The following is a 19,908-nucleotide window of genomic DNA, read 5'->3' on the forward strand; positions in this document are numbered from 1 at the left end:
TAACTTCAAGGGCAAACAGTAAAAGCTTATTTCGAAGTGGTTCTAAAAGCAAAAGTGTTTCACCCAGAATGGTAACAGAAAACAGAAGAGCCATTCAAGACAGAAAAATCAGAAGACTAGTGTTATTTAAGGTACTAGTTGTGATATAGGAAAGAAGTGACCTTTCTTTAATGAAACCTGAGCATAAACAAGCAATAAACCACATACAAATGATCCTTTCAACCTGTGATTACGAGTTTATACATTATCTGCCAATTGCTTTAGGCACTTTACTCATCTTTGCATAAAGAGAATGGGAAGCATACTGTACTATAACGCCAAACACAAAAACAATAGGGATTTATCTAAAATAAATGACTGAATACTCTACAAGTCCCATTTTACTTCTTTACCAACTTTTAAACAATAGATATTGAGCTGCGGAACTTTTACAGAGAAGGAGCTCTTTGATGGCAGGGCTGACAAAAGTTAAGGTATATCTAGGATGAGTAATCTTGCCAGACACACAAAAGTGAGGTTTTTTTAAAAACCTTTGTGTCTGTTTGACAAAACTGATTTAAAAAGTAAATTATTCTCACAGCAAAGTTCCAGCCAAAAATACCATTTTTAGTTAAAAAGTTATTCTGAAAACAATTAATACTGTCTCACGTAAACCCTACAAGGCTTTTCATACAAATACATGGAAGTTCAAAATCTAAAAACTGAATAGGAAATAAAAACACTTCTGTGCAGAAAATATTAGCACACTACACAAAAACTATGAAATACAAATGAAAAAATAGCACCAATACTCCTATGAAATGGAGCTAACAAGACCTTTCATAGAAAAATGGACAAAATACTATTGAAGATGATTAAGTCAAAACAGAATGTTCTGAATTAAATACAAACTTCTTTAAAAACCATCCAAGGATTAAGGAAACAGAGAAGATACAGCAGTATCAAGTGGCAATATCAATTTTAACACATATGTTGTCTCCTTCCCCTGAGATACCCAAAAGCTGATTGGACACAGTCCTGAGTACTATGCTTCAGGAGACCCTCCCTGAGTAGGAAGTTGGACTAGACAATATCCAGTGATCCCTTCTAAACTTACCCATTTTGAGATTTGTGTTACAGTGCAGGAAAATAAAGTATTCATCAGAAGACTTATTTTGCTTAGCAAGACAGTAACTAAATTTACAATAATTTAAAAAACATCAAGATATCAAACAAACCAGTTTAGTACTGACTCCATTTAAATACTAACTAGGCAGTCATGTTCTTGTTAAAACAAAAATTATATGAATGAAACACAATAACCAATGATCCCTGGACAGGATATCAAAAATGAGGGAATGACTTTTAGTGATCCTCATTTGCTGAAAGTGAGTATTACAGAACAATTTCAAAACCAAATTAATTTTGTAATAGTTACATTCTTATAACTACGGCTAGTTATAAGCCATAACTATAGTCATGGCTAGTTATAAGCCAAACAAATATGCTCAAAAAAGTACACACAGTGATGTGAAGTACGCACTTGACATACCTGTTACTACGGAGTAAACGCACCAATGACTTAGAAACAATACCAGCTTCAGATTTTGGTGCCAAATGCCAGTAAAGCTGTGCAACTGCCATTACCACCTAAAGGAAGAACATTCAGAGCAGCATGTCAACTTCAAATCATCACTCGTATCTACCACATTTGCTTCAGACCTGCAGGACTACCAGCTCACTCTCCTTCAGAAAACAAAGCGCACACCTGTGGTCTTTGAAATCAGCAAAGTAGACTGAGGAAGAACACTGGAATAAATGTATTTTTACAAATTAAGTACCTTTACTTCCTCCCAGTATTTACTGTATGCTATAATAAATAGAAGGTCATAGAAATAGGGTGAAAGAGAAAAAGTATTAGGTAATTTAAATCACAAACATAGTGACACCGTCCTTGATAAATCAGTATTGCTAACATCAGCTGCACAAAGTAATGAAGAAATATTCTTTACAAGTTTTTCTAACGCGCTTTTGCTTTATTACTACAGGTTCAGTATCACCTTTTATCTAGTTTCCACTCAAAACCTTTCATCCTGTTATTCTATTATGCAATTTATAAAACAACAGCTGTCTTTGCTGGAAAATTTTAAAGTATCAAATCCAACAGAAAGTAAAAGCTACAGGGGTGTATACCAATACCCAGGCTAACAAAATTCAGAAGACTGAAGACATAAGCAACTTAAAACTGTTTTTTCTTCTCAGATTGTCTCATAAATAAAAGACAAAATATGACCTTTATGCTAGTGAGTGTCATGTCAGAACTTTTCCTATACCAGTGTCATGATCAACTCTCTGTTTCAAATAGAACAGAGAATAAAACAAAATATAAAACAAAAAAACAAATAAAACAAATAAATACAAATAAAACAAATCACAGAGACTTCAAGTAAAGCCCTCATAGTAACACTTCACTTGGTATCTTAAATCCTAGTACCAATGAAAGAAAAATTATTATTCAACAATAAAAAGCAATTAAAATCATCTAAAGCCAGGAAATAACTAAGATTTTTTAGCAATATACCACAAGTATCTTTTACTGGTGACAAAAAACATAAGGTCATATGGAAAGCCACTAATTAAACTAATTGTAGGTAAATTCTGTGAATAGTATGAATAACCCCATAATAGCAATTCAAAGTATCATAATTTTGATAATATCTTCCAAAATTATGCACTTTAACATCTCAGTTAACTTTACATCACAAAGTTAAAGATCATAAGTGTGAGAATCAGTATTTTCACACTCATATTTAATAAAGAAAATTATTTATGGAACGAGGGTAATAACTAACTGAATCCCTTAGTCAAGTGGGATGGCAAACATATCAAACCCACTTGTTCTTTGCATGAAGTTAAGAAATATCACAGACATTGAACAGTGATTTTTAGCAAAAAGTTGTAAAAATTTAATCAACTTGTTTCCAAAGTCTGCTGGCCTGGCAGATCATAAATGATTTTGAGAAGAGTCAGACTCATGAGTTAGAATATCAAAGTATGTTTCAATGGACAACTATAACCTCATCTATTTAGCTTATTAAGAATAGGTAGCAAGGTGACTTAATCATGGTGGACTAACTGTTTTTGCAGTGAGATGAATATTCATTATCATTGGAAGACTTCTCTCAAAAGACATCTAGTCCTAATTAACATGACAATCTCAGGTTAGAAAGTTAATATTCTGTGATCTGATTAACATCACAATGATTCACCGTGAGCATGGCTTTTTCTCGTTCTAAGAAGTTAACTGTATTTTAAAATCTCATGGAAAGAATCTAGCATACCATACTTATAATGTTGTATCTATCCTGGAACCCTGCCGGGGCAACAGCCCTAGAAGTGTGGTCTACTTTTAAAATGTGAGACTCAAAAGAAAGAACAAATCAATGAATCAATAACAAGTATGATTTTCTTTGTAGATCTGTTCTAAAAAACTGTACCAATAAACTGTACCAGTTTGTGCCACCCTAATTGTTGAGAATTTTATTATCAAGAGCTACCTCTGGTAGAGTCATCACGTGCTATGTAAGTTGGATTCACATGCTCTCATACATTTTCCAGTATTTTGTTTGTCTGTATTATTTGCAGCACATACCACAATCAGTTTAGGTGTTTCACTTACAATCTAAGTTAAATTCAAAATAGATCCATCACACTTCTAGAGTTACTAAAGAGTATTTTCATCAGTTTTAAAGAGGTGTAGATTTTACTCTTAAATCTTTTAAATTTTTTAAAAATTAGATTATTTGTGATTTAACATTTTAATTAAAAAGGAATTTGTCATACAGCAGCATTTCGGCTCTGAAGCAGGGGCTTTGTATTTCGTAACAGCAGCCTGTGATCCGGGTCCATAGTATAGGTGGTTTTCAATTTCTGATCCTTCTCTTTCTGTTCTTCATCAGATTCATAGAAATTATTTTCACTGTATTCATCCACCACTTCATCAACCTATCAAAAGACAGGATGACAAGGACATACATAATATTTGAATCACCAGGTTTTATTCATTAAGGAAGTAACGTACAGCATCACAGTTTCATGCAATATTTATATATGTTTTTTAAAAATAGCTTTTGGCTTTTCTACCCATTTGCTCTAAACAGTACATGCACTGACATGAAAAACACATTAACAATATAAGCAAAATTTCCTTAGAAATAAGTTGTACTGACATATGAAATCTCTTTATTATTATTCAACAAACTATTTTAGGTATTTTTTGGACTTAAAGCCTATGATCCAAAATTGGCATTTCTAGAAAATAACTTGAAATTAAAATAATATATAGGTCCTCAGAAAACTTGGAAAGGCTGCATGCCTGGGTCAAAATTCAGGTGTAGTGAAAGAATCCATAAAAATGTCTTTAGCAGAGGTAGGAGGATGGGGGACGGAGGAAAGAAGTGACAATGAATTAAAACCATCATTTTATTCTGATGGTTATTACAATTTGGACGGACACTGAAATTTTTTTAAAAAGAAGAAATATGAAGGGAAGTTTCATTACTTTATGCCAATTTTGCTCTCAGTGTTTTACAGGATGCCTAGCAAACTGAGATATTTTATGCAAGAGCAACTGAAGTACTTTAATTTCCTTACTTCTCTTCCCACAATTCTTTGTGGCAGTCACATTCTAAACTATAAACTCAGGATGCTATATCAAGTCCAGTGGTAACTGAATTCCTCCCTTGCCTACAGGACAGGCAATGGGAAAGGAAATTTCCCAATCCCAGTGCATTACAACCTGCACTGAAGAAGCTTCCTCTAACAGGAGGAGGATAATTCAATCTTCATTGATTCAGTCTTCAATATCCTCGCCTTGACTGCTAACAGGCACGCAGATCAGTACTATTGAATTCAACAGGAATATTGAGTTTGAAGAAGTATTTAACTCATTAATAACTGTTAAAAAGAAACAGCTTGAGCTTTCACATTTCTCACTTTTTTTTTTAAAGAATTTTTGTTTGGAACATACTTGGAGCAGCAGAGTTCCAATAAAAAGCAGCATATGCCTCTTATGAAAACACTTTTATTTTAAATCTGATTAAGGGCCTTCTTCATACCCCAACAGCAGAAGTATTTAATGATCTTTTCATAATCATGTATTTTATTGTAATTTTAAAATACTACTCTTTTCTCAGATCTGCTAAGATCTGGTAGAAAATAATTATGTTCCAGACAAAGGATGATGACAATACCCAGGGAAATTATTTTAATGAACTGAAATTCATCAAAATCAACTGATGAACTCCTATTTATTTAGAATCTGTAGTCAAAAGGACTCACTAAGACAAACAGGACATGTGATCTGCATGATTTGCACATTGTGATGGATAGGAAAGCAAAGTATTATGCAAGAGTCAGAAGACTAGGCTAAAAACCTGCAACTCCTTGGTGTACAAGAATTGTTATTTCAAATTCTATTAATCATCCCACACACAGAGAAAAGTTACCAGACAATGTGAAAACACTCAATCACAAAAAACCCCTTAAAGCCTCAAGCTGACCTACTAACTATATTCAATGCCAAAATTGTACAAGTGTAAGTTCAGAATCATAGTATTATTTGGGTTGGAAAAGACCTTTCAGCTCATATAGTCCAATTGTTAACCCAGCACTGCTAAGTCCATCACTAAATCATGTCCTCAAGCGCCATGTCTACAAGTCCTTTAAATATCTCTTGGGGTGCTGACTCTACCCCTTGCCCAGGCAGCCCATTCCAGGGCTTGACAACCCTCACTGAAAAAATTCTTTCCAATATAATCCCCCCTGGTGCAACTTGAGGCCATATCCTCTTGTCATGTCACTTGACCCTGACCCAGCTACAACCTCCTTTCAGGTTATTGCTAAGAGTGATAAGGTCACCACTGAGCCTCCTTTTCTTCCAGTCACTCCTCACAGGAGTCATGCTCAACACTCTTCACCAGCTCCACTGTCCTTTCCTGGACTCATTCCAGGACTTCAATGTCTTTTCTATCATAAGGGGCCCAGAGCTGGACACAGGATTCCAGGTGTGGCCTCACCAATGCCCAGCACAGAGGCACAATTCCTGCCCTGCTCCTGCTGGCCACACCATTACTGATCCAGGCCAGGATGCCATTGGCCTTCTTGGCCACCTGGGCACAGCCTGGCTCATGTCCAGCTGCTGTCAGCAGCACCCCCAGGTCCTTTCCAGACACTCTGCCCCAGCCTGTGGAGCTGCCTGGGGTTGGTGTGACCCAAGGGCAGGACCCAGCACTGGGCCTTGTTGAACCTCACACCATTGGCCTCAGCCGTGATCCAGCCTGTCCAGATCCCTCTACAGAGCCTTCCTGCCCTCCAGCAGAGCAGCACTCCCACCCAGCTTGGTGACACTTGCAAAGTGCCTGAGGGTGCACTCAATGCCCTTCATCATGAGTCATCAATGAGGGCATTAAACAAGACTGGTCCCAGTAGTGAGCCCTATGGAATAGCACAAGTGACCAGCCACCAGCTGGATATAACTCCATACACCACCACTCCTCTCTGAGTGGCCATTCAGCAACTCTTTTAACCAGCAAAGCATACGTGCATCCAAGCCACAGGCTGCCAGTTTCTCCAGGATAATGCAGTGGAAATATTTTCAAAGGCTTTACTGAAGTCCAGTTTGACAACATTTGCAGCCCTTCCCTCATCTACTAAGTGGGCTACCCTATTATACTAGGAGCTTAAGTTTGTCAAGCAGGACCTGCCTTTCACAAACCCACGCTGGCTAGGCCTGATCCTCAGGTTGTCCTGCATGTGCCACGTAACAGCCCTCAGGATGACCTGCTCCATCCATATCTCGCTTACCACTGCGGTCAAGCTGACAAGCCTGGCAGTTCTCCAGATCCTCCCTTGAAACCTCTGTGTAGATGGGTGTCATACTTGCCAACGTCCAGTGAACTGGGATCTTCATGGTTAACCAGGACTGTTGTTAAATGATGGAATGTGGCTCAGGCTCTGGCTTCTTCAGTACCCGTGGATGGATGCTATGTAACCCACAGACTTGTGTGTGTGTGTGTGTGTGTGAGTGTGTAAGTGGTGTAGCACACTATTTCCCATTGGATCATGGGGGCTTCATCCTCCTCCTCATCCTCTCTGTCTTACAGATCAGGAGCTGGGTACTTCAAGAACAATTGGTTTTACAATTATTGCCCTTTTCACTTCAGAAAAGGCACCTCAGTCTTTTCCGTATCCTTAATACTTATTTCCTCCTGCAGTTTTGCTGGAGCACCTTCCTACTTCTCTGACAATGAAAAGCTCTGTCATTTTGCCATCACAGTGGCCCAGAGAGCCTCCAACCATCGTATTCCATAACCCACCAGTCCTCCTCTGCTCACAAACAACAGTTCCAGTAGGGGGCCCTACCTTGTTGACATCCTGACCAGCTGCGCCAGGGCGTTATCTTCCTGGAACCTCCTGGAACCTCCTCCACTGTACTGTATTTTCAGCAGGCATCTGGTAAATTGAGAATGAAGACTACCGACTGTGAGACATCTCACCTGCTCACAGACTATTTTATCTGCCTCTTCAACATTTCTTTCATCTTCCTCTTCCAACTAGCTCAGAAGTCTGCATTTACCTGACTAAGCAAGTCTGTTTTGACATGCACTAGGCTATTCTTGTAATTTCTGCTATCATTGCATAGTTTATTTCTAGACAGAACACAATTCTAGGATTCTCTTCACTCATTCCAAGCCTAGGCAGAAAATCTGAAACTGAACTCAGACACAATAAATTACTGCCAAAATTTCAGACCACCAAGCTGAAACCTCATCTTAAAGATATCTAGCTGAATTGTTGCTCTGTCTCCAGATAAACCTTGCAGTACAAGTACTGAAGCCTGTACTAAAGAAAGAGATTGGGACAAGCAGTAATTCTTTTCTGACGTGGCAGAGAACCAGTTTCAGCGGGGCAAGCACAAGCAAAGCCTCTTGGTTCTAACAAAAGGGGAAAGCTTTGTGCAGAGATCTTAGAAAGCACCTCCATGCTCAACAATAGTGCTATGGTGTTCTGGAGAAGAAAAGCAACCTGAGTGGCATTACACTGATACTAGGCCTACATCTTGAATTTCAATCAGAAAAAGCAGGCACGGGTAGGCTATAATGGAGATATAAATACTATTAACATTAATATTTTTTCCTGCCAGCAGAGGACTGAAAGTAAGATTCTTACACTGGAAGATGAAAGTCTGGTTTTACTATTAATTTAACTCTTTAGCTAAGTAATTAACTATTGAATCATCAACTGACAGATGATTTCCTACGCACTTATTCTCCAATCTTCACTGTCTATAGCGCACTACACTAGACTGAGGAATATGCTTCTTCACACATCCCTGAAGAAATGCTAAATATGGGCAACACACAAATTTTACTTTCACAGATGTCTAATTAGAACTCAGACTGATGCTAACCAGTACATATCAGCAGCTTTATCAGAAATAAAAGCAATCCTCTAATCCTTTTTGACAATAGAGAGATAGCATGAGTGTTCTGGGAGTAGATTCAAATGTTCCAATGCTTTCTGTTGTCATTTTAATCCCTTTAGATGCAGTTTCACAGTTGATTTAAGACTAATCAACGTAAGTTTATTGTTTTGTGTGCTTTTTTGAAAGGACGTTTTATTTTCACCAAGACCAGTAAAATGATCTGTCTAACCCCATGGTCATAGGATCATTAGAACTATTGGATTTTCAAAAGCATTGGTAGTAAAGGGAGAACAGAACAGAAGAGTGGTACTTTTTAGTTAAACCACATTAAATACACTTAACTGTTTGTAGTAGCACATGATTTAATTGTGCAGTTAATAGCTTTTCTAAATTGCAAAATGACTAAAAAGTTCAGAACACTGGGAGAATAAAATGATTAAAAACTGAGACCACAGTATTCCAGACTACAATTTGCAAGTAGAATCTGTGCATTGCCCATCTACTATGATTTATTCACAGCAGAGAAGTGAGTATTTTAGTGTGGAAGAACATGCACAATTCTTTTTTACGTTATTCCAGACATACAATTTAGGGATATCTTCATAAAGTATTAACAGTTTAAATGAAGAATCAGACAGATAGCTCATTTACTTAGTGACTTTAAAAAAAGGCTAATGGAATTTGCTAACATTTAACTGAGATTTTGCTAGAAGTCACATTTAATATGGCATAAAAGTTGAGAATGTGACTTCCATTTAGGGTAAAATATTACATTGTGTAGTATTATGTGAATACTACAATTACCTCCAAACAGAGCTTCACACATTCACCTACTGAGTTAAAAAAAAGCTTCAATAATATCCAAAGCATGAATATAAAGTATTTTCCCACTTTGCCAGCCTTAACTCCAGCTTGTATTGAAAAAATGATTCAAATATTTGCATTCCTTCGTTAGGTATAAATGATTTGAAGCTACAAATTTCAGTTTCTTTCCTCAGTTTCATATGGAAATATCACAGCTTTCTTTTCATGCCTGTAGCAAAATCTTTGGCAAACAAGATTATCACTATCTGCCAGAGACCTTTCTAATATTTCCAAGAACTGTTCTTAAGTGAGTTTTGGATAAGCTAGATTTTGAAAGTAAGAATAATTTTGGTACTAGTCACTATTTGGTGACTGACTGCAGTACCACAAACTACTTTACTCCACCAAGATTAGTATTCACCTGCTGAATGAAAAACAGTTTCCTTGAAAAGGGAAAATGGAGGATAATCTATGAATGGTTTGCTACTTAAAGCATTAATGCATTACATAAGATAGAGCTGAAATTTTCATGCTGTACATGAACATGCCTACCTAAATCCTTCCACATGCTTTATAGATGAGTTTCAGAACACCAGAACAGACCTGTTGCTGCTCAGTAGATTAGCTGTGAGAAGTTTCTGACAGAAGACCAGACCTCAACCAATCACACTTGTTAACAGACACATGCTAGTAGAAGTATTCATCTTCTTCACAACAGCAAAACCTTGAATATGATTCAGATTTCTCAGCAGATATAAAGGCTGACAAGAATTGTTAGAGTTCTTAAAAAAAGGCAGAACCTCACATGATAAAAACACTTGAGACAGTAGAGAAAGTAAAGTGTAACCAACATAATTTGCAGCCTGGCCGGAGAGAGGCTTTAGAAGGCACAAGCAAAGTTTGGTAAGTTTGGCTTATTAAGCCAAAAGGAGTTGAAGAGATAAAGAATAAAGGGACCAGATCCTCTGCTCCATAAGTAATAGTTTTCTTTCAAGTACTAAACAGCCAGCAAAAAGTATACTGACTCATTCTGAGGTAAGCTGCAATTTATAACCAGTTGCACAATAAAGACTTGTGCTACTGTGAATGGCCTGACAGAACATAGTAACGACTCTGATGTCCCTGTAGAAGTAGGGAAGTATTTCAAATGCCTAAGTGTAAGCCTCTAGTGCCACTTTATGCTCCCTTGAACATGAAAAAAAATCTGCATGGATCTGGGAAGACTCTGAAAGTATGGAGCCTACAGGAAACCCTTAAAAACTGAAGACATCTGAAGACAATTAAAGACAAGGGCATCTTGTAGCATTTTGAACAACACTGGACACCCAGACATATTACAGAATTATCATATCCTAGTCTGTCTAAAGGTTAAAATTTTCAGATACTTACCCTTCCATAGGACAAAACTATCCAGTAATACTCAAAATATTTTCCTGTTTAAAAATAGTTACTGAAACATTTTCTTGTTACATTGAAAGAAAACAATTTTCAACACCAAACTCCTGATGCTTATGTGTTAAGAACCATTGGAAAGGAACAGGCTGGGGATTACAAGACAAATAAGAAACACCGAGTCACAGAACCAGGATGCAGGATGTTACAGAAATGATTACAAACCATGCCTATTCCTGAATGGACAGAAAGCTAATGTCTTTGCTTTCACTAGACCAGAACAGTGTGTTCTGTGTGGTCTTGGACACAATGCATTTACAACTTTCAGCAACAAAGTTACTTAAAAGTGAATAAGAATTTTAGAAACTTAACTTATCACTTCTACCTCACAGAATATAAAAATATTCAGGTAATGAACTAGTGGTCTGGGATATGACATATCTTTTATCAAGGAAGAAATTTGTAAGAAGGCTTCCTGAACAAACAGCCAGTCATTGGACCTCCAGAAATCAATGATCAAGAAGTGCACAATATAAATAATAACACACAGCCTATATTATATATACAAAATATCAATACAAAATTACCACATTACCTAACATTGCATTCTGTCCTGTTGCTCCTTCCTATGCAAGCCTAAAAGCATTTTCACTTAGGTGAACAATAGAATGAAGAATCAATACAGACTGCAAGATCACAGTTATATTACTCTGATTTCCTTATACATTATAATTTTTACTTCAATTATAACTACAATCTATTAATTACCATTTGGATAAAGAGGTCAGAAGTAAAACCTAAGGATTCAGCTGGACTTGTAGAATTATGCAGATCTGAAGCCACTGAAACAGACTTGAACTTAAAACAGTACCCTCTTTCAAGGACCACTTTATAGATTACAACTCTATTCAAACTACTGTAATAGAATTGTACAGAAAATGTAATATATTAACACAATTACATAGAAGATACAATATAATTCCAGTAAAGTACAATGGAAACTTTAACTTTACTTTTGAGGTTTTGATAAGAGATTTGCATGCTTTTGTGGATTCCACACATTTGTGGATTTTAAGAGTTGAGTTATACAAAGAGATAAACATGCTTTCAGTTAATAAAAATTGAAGTATTAATGGAAATTCCATGGGCAACTTCAAGGCCTTTTTCACTAAACGGACTTGTATTTCAAGCCAGCTTACCTTGTGATATTAACCTCTGGAGTTCTGTATTTCATACCCAGCAAAACATTTTTATATTTCTTAAGAAAAGCTAAATTTTATTGCAGCTAAGGACACACAATAAAATTCTACTAGTTTCAGAAAATTTAATTTGCAATTCAAAAAAGTTTTCTCTACAAAAAACTTCCTATTTTTAAAAATAGTGAGTTTTGATACTTAAGCTACACAAAGGAACTAAGATACCTACTCAGTCAAACTAAGGCAGGTGAAATTTAACATTAAAAGTATTTTCATTTACATCATTCTTAGTTTCCCTCAGCATATATAAAAGTTACATGGTCAACAATACAAAAATCAAGTTTTATTTGTAGTTTACTAATAATATTATAATGTATACAATACTCTGTATAATCCCAGTTCAGATGAGCATGTTTACTTCATTCTAATAAAAGCCCCACAATTTTTTGAAACAATATGAGTATGTAAACACATTCATTACCTGAAAAACTCTTAAAATACTTCAACTCAGCCCTGCAGAGGCTTTTAAAAACTCACTTAGCTAATAACATAATTTCCAAATATAAACTTGAAAAGGTAATGGAATAAAAGCTTAATGAAAACTAAAAAAAAAAAACCATAAACATCCTTAAGAAGATCCATATTCACAAAAATTTTATAGTACACCTCTGAGACAAGAGCATCACATGCATGGAAGCAGGGGTCTAAGGACCATTGAACATTAATTTTTTGCCAGTATATCATAACTACAGTAACATCTCTGCTAAGTAATTTCATAGCAAACATGTGAAAACTGAAGGAGTGCTCATTCTCATTTCTCTAAGAAGTAGCAATTAAGCCTAGGACTGGCATCTAAAAAGAGCGGCTAAGACTTAAATATGCTGCAGTAATGAACATCTTTCTTCAGCAACCTCAAATGTGCAACTGGCGTTGTAATAGTCTTGTGACACTTGCAGATAGAACCAAAACAATACATTATCATTTTTAGATCACTTTCATTTATTCAAAACTATTTCATACTCAAAACAGAAGTGAGACATAAAACAGCTTAGTCTTACCAAGGAAAAAGCCCTTCCTCCCTTTGGGGAAAAGGCACAATGACAATGAAAAGACCAACAGACGCAAAGCAAAGAACAGAAAAAATATTTAGTGCACAAGAAAAGAGGAAGAAAGTACAAGAATGAACAGGAAGGGATAAATTAAACATTGCAGAATCAACCTAAGAAGGAGGAAAGGTGAAGGGAAGAAAAAGCACAGCATTTGCTTCTATCTAAAAGTTCACTTCTTTTTACTCTCAAATACAAAAATTAAAGTGGAATTTGGAATTTTTATTCAGATGTTTGGTTAAATGTTTGACCTGTTTTTCAGGTTAAAATTTAATATCAATTTATGTATCTGAAAAGGCAGTATAAGACATCAAGATAGCAAGCAAATGTGAACCAACTGCCAAGCAAAAATATTCTTCCACAGTGCTGTAAAGTAAGTGAACCACAAAGAAAACCAGTTAATTGTTTGTTAGTTTGGGACTGCAACCAGGAGAAGGGTACTACATGCTCTAGAATTAGTAGTCACCACATCTCATGACTTATAGACAGGGTATGCAAGGACAGGGATGATTCCAGAGCTTCAGAACTCCACATCACTCATGCTGCAGTTCTTGTACAGAGCTGCAACTGCTCCCAGTGCTCTGTCGTAGTCGAGACAGACACACAACACGACACTCAAGGCTCATGAGGCAATAGCAAATTTTACAGAGCGCGGTTCCCTTTATGCAGCCCTCAAAAGCCTGCGCAGCTTGTCCTGACCAGCTGAATTTGGCTGCCAGCCAGCTAACTGGCCAACAGCTGTCTGCATCCCTAATGGCCAAGACTGGCTGAGCACTAATCAGGGTTATCCATGACTGTGAGGCCTCCAGGCCAGCTGTTAGCCACCACTGCATTTCTCCTTTGCTACTGTTCTGAGTATGCACTCCACTTACATCACCATGTATACGTCTTAAAGCAACTCAACTGTCTTTCCTCTCAGAAAAAGATACATGATTCTAAAAGGTAAAGTCAGTGAGAACATTTCCCATACATGAAAACATATTCAAACATTTTTTTTCATTTTCATGTAGCTTCAGGATTGTTTACAGCTACTAAAATGTTTTCCAATATTTAAATGATATCAGGACTACAACATAGCTCAATATGTTAATTAGGATACTCAAATTTTTAAAACACAAAATAATCCTAAATTGTTGAAGAATGATAACGTGATAACTGTACTTGTATTTAGATTGGCAGTCTGAAAGGTGTCAGTTTGCTACCCTTACCAGAGAGTCTGACATATTCATCTAAACATCATCAATAGCCATTAAATCCTGCATTACAGATTTTTTTTCCCCTTCACTATAAATAAGTATGCAATGCCTAAGTAAGCAAAGAAGCTGAAAGCATCTTAAAACATCTGCTGATTTACATGAGTGGTATTCTCACACTAACAACTGGTGGTGTATGTATTCTATTGATAAACAGATATGCTGCTTTAATTCAAGCCTCAGTTACCCCCGCACTTCTTGGTACACGGTACTGGCACTTTCCCAACAATAAAGTGCAACAGACTTGTGCGTACACTATCAAAGAGAAGAATGATCCAGATAATTTGAATTTTTTTCACATTTACTATACCCCATGGTCCTTTAGAGAGCTGCCACAACCAGTCAATAATTCTACCTGACATTACAAACAGAAGTGTACAGGCTCAGATTCAGGAACCTAAAGCTTTCTCAGAGCAGAGGTCTGACCTCACACACATGTTCCTCACACAGCAGATAAAGGTTTATTTTCACAAAGTAGCGAAACAAGTTTATTTTAAAATTCTTCTAATTATCCAGAGAAAATCTCGGTACAATTATGAAAAGGAATTAACAATTAACAAAAATTACTACACAGAGAGGTAATATTTTACAGATGCCCAGAACAAAATTCACGAGTACTCTGGCATCCAAGAAGGCCTTGAAGTAATCTAACACAGAGTTCATTTCATACAGTTTAGATAATTTTCTATGACCAAGTAGCATTTAAAGGACCAGAATTAAAGCTAGAAACTTTAGTTGCTCATAAGATAATGGGGATCTGCCACATCTAATATTTAAATTAAAAATTATTAGCAGTTACACAGTTGATACTTAAGATTTCTGTAAAAAATATTTCTTTCCTTCTAATTAATTTTTGTTTCCCTAAGTCAGAGAAAATTACCTAGACAGAGATAAAACCAATTTTAACAACTTATTTGCAACAGATGGCTAGAATGCCTCTTATCCTGTATAGACATAATAAAAAGAAACTCAGCCTGAGTCAAGAAGATGAGACTACAGTACTGCATGGAAACATGGAAACTTTGCTGGTCAAATTTGTAGAAAAACAAAGAGTTCCTTTCTTAGTTTGAGTTGATACACATGTTCTAGAGAACCTGCCTAGTGAGATTCTACTCACTGCTGCTGTTCCTGCAACTCTGTCATGGGACTAACAGAAACCACAGCAATACATTCTGCTGCAAAGACAAATGTCATTTTTATCTGCAGATTATACTTCTGTTACACCAATAGTAAGTGCTGAGCAGCCATAAAGCAAAACAAATCAGGAAATTAATATGCCCAAAATTTAACCCTCTTGTCAGCTTTTCTTCTGCTGGAAGAGTTTTTTTTATCCAAACTTTCCACAATCAGCTTGAGGTAGTTTTTTTTGTTAAAAATCTATGCACTAAATTATTCTCATCTTACTAAGTAGGACACACAAAAGGAAAAAATAAAATTGATGTGGCAGTAAAATAGCTAGCTAGTCCATTTTATGCCCCAAACACTTCACTAAATATCTTCAAATAAGTGAATCTTACATTAAACATTAGCCCCCCCTGGTGCATATCTAAAAGAAGCCAGTCAGAGAGTACCGCAGTCTGATAAAAAGGGAAACAGTAACTGAATCCAGACAGCCCCAATTCACACTGAAGATTCTAATGGATATATTAAAAAAGGAAGAAATAAGCAACATAAGACAACTTCACTGTAAACTAGTTTTCCTAATTTAATGTTTTGCTCTTAGCAGCCAGTTTATGGTCAAGAGAGTTCTCTAGTCTCACAATCTTTTAGGGCAGGGGAAAAAATAAAATAAAATTTAAAACCCAGCAAGAATATCACCTGGTATATCTACAAAGAAACTTCACTGAGATGACACGTTAAATAAGTAATACATACCATATCATAGTTAATTTTATCCTTAAAGATTGAATGCTATTCTGTGTATTTCTCAAATACGCATCTATGCCTCCTTACTGCAGAAGACCACAATAAAACTTGTAGGTCCCCTACTGAGTTGGAAAACAAAAGTAGGAAAAGGCATATTCAGGCTGATTGATTATTAAATTATGATACGCATACAAAATACTTTTAAAGTATTTTAAAGTGTTTAATTTTTACTGCTTTATCTATGTAACCTAGTTAACTGGAGGCTATTACCCTGAATACACCCCTCATTTCTGTTCTCAGCTTCTATGCAGGGGATTTAGAAGTTTTACTAAGCTCTGCAGTAAACCAGCAGAACTGATTCAGAATGCTCATTACTGTTAACAAATTCTACAGAAGTAAAGGATAGACACTATTTTCCGTGTGCTGTGCTTGAAGCTTTATCATTCAAAATTACCATTCCCTCAAAGCAAACCCCAACACAGAGAACAAGAAAAAAATAAAACATCTAAAGCAGTTTTAGATACTGCTCAGCTGTCTGAAGCAGCCATTAGACACTGAATTCAATCACACAAAACCATGACCTTTATGGCATACACTAAGAACTCATAACTAAAAGATTCTGAGAAAATACTGCAAGAGCAGGAAACATAAAACATTTAACAAGAGACAAAGAGATCACAGAACAGCTGAGGACAGAAGGGACCTCAATATTTTGTCAGAACAATCAAGCAAAATAAATATTTTCAATCTGTTTCTTCCTCTAATTACTGAGAGCTGGGTTACTTTCCATGATTCATGCTTTTAGATACATAGACATTCAAATATTTCATGTTTTTCTCAAAGAAGTCCTTATTCTTTCAGATTGTTTTCTTCATGCTTAATTTCCCCTTCAATCCCTCCCAGTCCAACAATTATGCCAAATTCTGAGCACTTTAAACTGAGCAATACTTCAATAAATAATCCTAAAATATAAGCCTGAGATATCAGGAACTTCGTAATGACTGAAGCCCATGATAAATCTGAATTCACCATTCTTTTCCAATCCTTAATGAACACCAAGAAAGTTTATTTATGTAATCTTCAATTGTCTGAAATGAAGCTGAATGGCCCTGAGAGGCACACTTGTTTTGCAAGACTGCAGCTCCTAGCTCCATCTTGCTCTATACAAAGACTGTTGAAACTTCTGATCAAGTCAACTGTTTTCAGAAGTTGCCCTCCCAAACATCACACAAGTTTGGTGGTAAGTCTGTGTACCAGGACAGCTGAAGTAGTTCCTACCTCCTGATCTCCTTGTAAAAACAGGGATGGCTGAACAGCTTGAAAACCAGTTCCTGAACTGCTAGACTTCAACACAATGTATTCATGAAAACTACCAACAACATTATTTTACCCATCTTTATTTATTAGAATGCAAGCTGTTATGGTTCAGGAGGTATTTACAAACAGCTTGGCAGTCCCAACAACCTCTGCAACAAGAGCAGGACAAACCATTTAAGCTAAAGTGCATCACAGTTTTATCTGCTATCAAGTGTTTTACTTCCCAGAAAACCTGGAATTGTTCTTAGCTGGTTTTAGTCTCAAGCAGGTATTTTTACTCCAGAATAGAAGCATCTTGTCTCCTTTCAGCTAACACATGTTAAAGCAGAATACATACAACTCATATGGAAAAAAGGTTATTCTGAAATGGCTATTTGCATGTAACTACCCAAATAGCACCCCCAAGTATTTTAAGACAAATAGGATAAACCAAGGACATTCTTCCTTACTTCATTTACAATTAGAATTAAAAATTATACTCTTCGAAGGAGCTAGAAATAGGAGTAAAAATCTAAGTATTCTTGGTTAATGGGTAATTGCAACAATTTAAAGCAGATTACTTAAAAGAAGATCTTTCTCCATAACTGGTAAGTATTCAAAAATTTTCTTTTAGATTTCTAAATGCTCAAGAAATCAGTTCCAAACATTACACCATTACTTGTTAGGAATTAGCTTAACTGAAACAAAAGCAACATATGCTCCTCAAAAAGTAAAGGAAAATTTTACTGAATAAAAATGCAAATATGCATTTTAGCAGCCTTGAATTTATTAATCTGATAGGTTTAATTTCCATTTTCCTGCATCAGCTTTATTTATAAAGTGTCGTGCCCTATAAATATGCTGTTATTTTCTATAGTCAAGCACCCTCTTAACAAATCTTCTCATTAATATGTAAATTTAAAGTCAATCGGTCTTCTCCCTGACAGCGCCATGAATTCCTAGTGCACTGTATAATCGGCTTTGACTTGGCATCCACAATTTATCATCAAAGATGTCAGTTAGAAAAATTATGGAAAATGCACTGCAATTGATATGACTGCAATCTACTTTGTCAACACTTAATTGTTCCTCAAATCATACATTTACATATAAACAGCCTAAATACTGATCCATAATGATGCAAATAAACTAAATTAAAAATCTCTTCTACTGCACAAGATGGCCTGTTGTATGATGAGTTCATTTAAGAATGTATTGACAAAGGCATGCATTTCAACTAGCACCACTAAAAAAATCTGCTAATTAAATTGCTGAGTAGGTAGACAAACTAAATTTTACACTGAAGATCTTGAAAGTGAAAACAAAGTGTTATTAATACTATACTACTGATGACTAATTCAAGGTTGGCACAGGCAGTATTTTCACACAAATCTTTCCCATTCCTAGAGCAGCAACTGTTATCCATCCAGTTTCAGTGAAAAAAGATTTAGTCTTAAAGCAACCAAACTATCAAGAACTCCAACCTCTCAATCAAAGACAGGAGGCCATTCTCCTCTTCAACTTTCCTTTTGTCCAATTACAGACTAAAACTGTAATGTGGGACTAAAGCTCAAGGTAAAGCAGATTATCAATTTTGAGTCTCTCTAAATGTCAGAGAGAAGAATGCAAGTTGCCTTCTTCCAATAATCAACATGTAATAATCACTGCCTCAAGGACAGTAGGAAAACATAACTTAAATGTCTTATTATCTAAAAATACTTTCCTTATTTTAAGCAATGTTATGGGAAGATGTGTTCTTACAACCAATTTACTTTTCACAAAAAAGGAAAAAGGGTGTTTCAGAATCTAACTAGTAGCCCATACATATGATTCTACTTCAGATTTCTATTTTTGCTATATTCATTATAATCCCTGTTTTTTAAGAAGTTAATATAATCATAAACTAAATCAGGCTGAACTGTTTGTCCAAATATATTGCCATATAATTATTTTCACACAATAAATTACGCATATTTTAGCACGGAATGGCACTGCACTTCCAGTTTCTTCCCAGGCAAAGGATATTAAAAGACAGTTTAAAAGAACTCAATGATAGAGTGATAGTTGGTGTCATTCCCTATTCCAATGCTGAAAAAAGGAATCTTAAAAAAATTGTTAATGTGCTACTTATAAATGACAATAATCTGCACTAAAATGTACATTTTTAAACATGAATGAGTTTCCAATTAAATGGTAAAACTTAACACTAGTAACATCCCCAAGCCTTTAATAAACACAAACAATCAGACTTGTAGAGCAATTTTAAACAGTTCTTTCCAGAAGTAATCTTTTAATTTAAATTGTTATTCCAAGTTAGATCTCTACTGAAACAATGTTAACAGCATACAATTCTTGAGCTGTGCCCTTTTTACTGTAAGAAGTGACAGAATTTGTGTCATGAGCAACCTCATTTTATAATTTTTTTGAAGTATACTCATATTTACACAATATAAATGAAAATAATCACCTCATTTTTTACATTTCACATTTTAAATACATATGTTCAAGTCTTCACACAGTGCCTCAGCACA

The 19,908-nt window shown here is 35.8% G+C and overlaps 1 protein-coding gene across 2 annotated transcripts in view; it reads right to left on the minus strand.

Annotated features, from left to right (window-relative positions):
- Positions 1-19,908, minus strand: part of AP3B1 (adaptor related protein complex 3 subunit beta 1) — a 152,829-nt gene that overhangs the window by 93,460 nt on the left and 39,461 nt on the right. For both annotated transcript variants that reach the window (XM_030968838.1, XM_030968839.1), the window contains exons 8-9: positions 3,823-3,984; positions 1,532-1,629 (exon numbers count right to left, since the gene is read on the minus strand). In XM_030968838.1, coding sequence (XP_030824698.1) covers positions 1,532-1,629; positions 3,823-3,984 — 260 coding nt within the window. The remainder of the gene's footprint in view (positions 1-1,531; positions 1,630-3,822; positions 3,985-19,908) is intronic.

This window comes from Camarhynchus parvulus, chromosome Z (assembly GCF_901933205.1).
Source record: "Camarhynchus parvulus chromosome Z, STF_HiC, whole genome shotgun sequence".
Classification (NCBI taxonomy): Eukaryota; Metazoa; Chordata; class Aves; order Passeriformes; family Thraupidae; genus Camarhynchus; species Camarhynchus parvulus.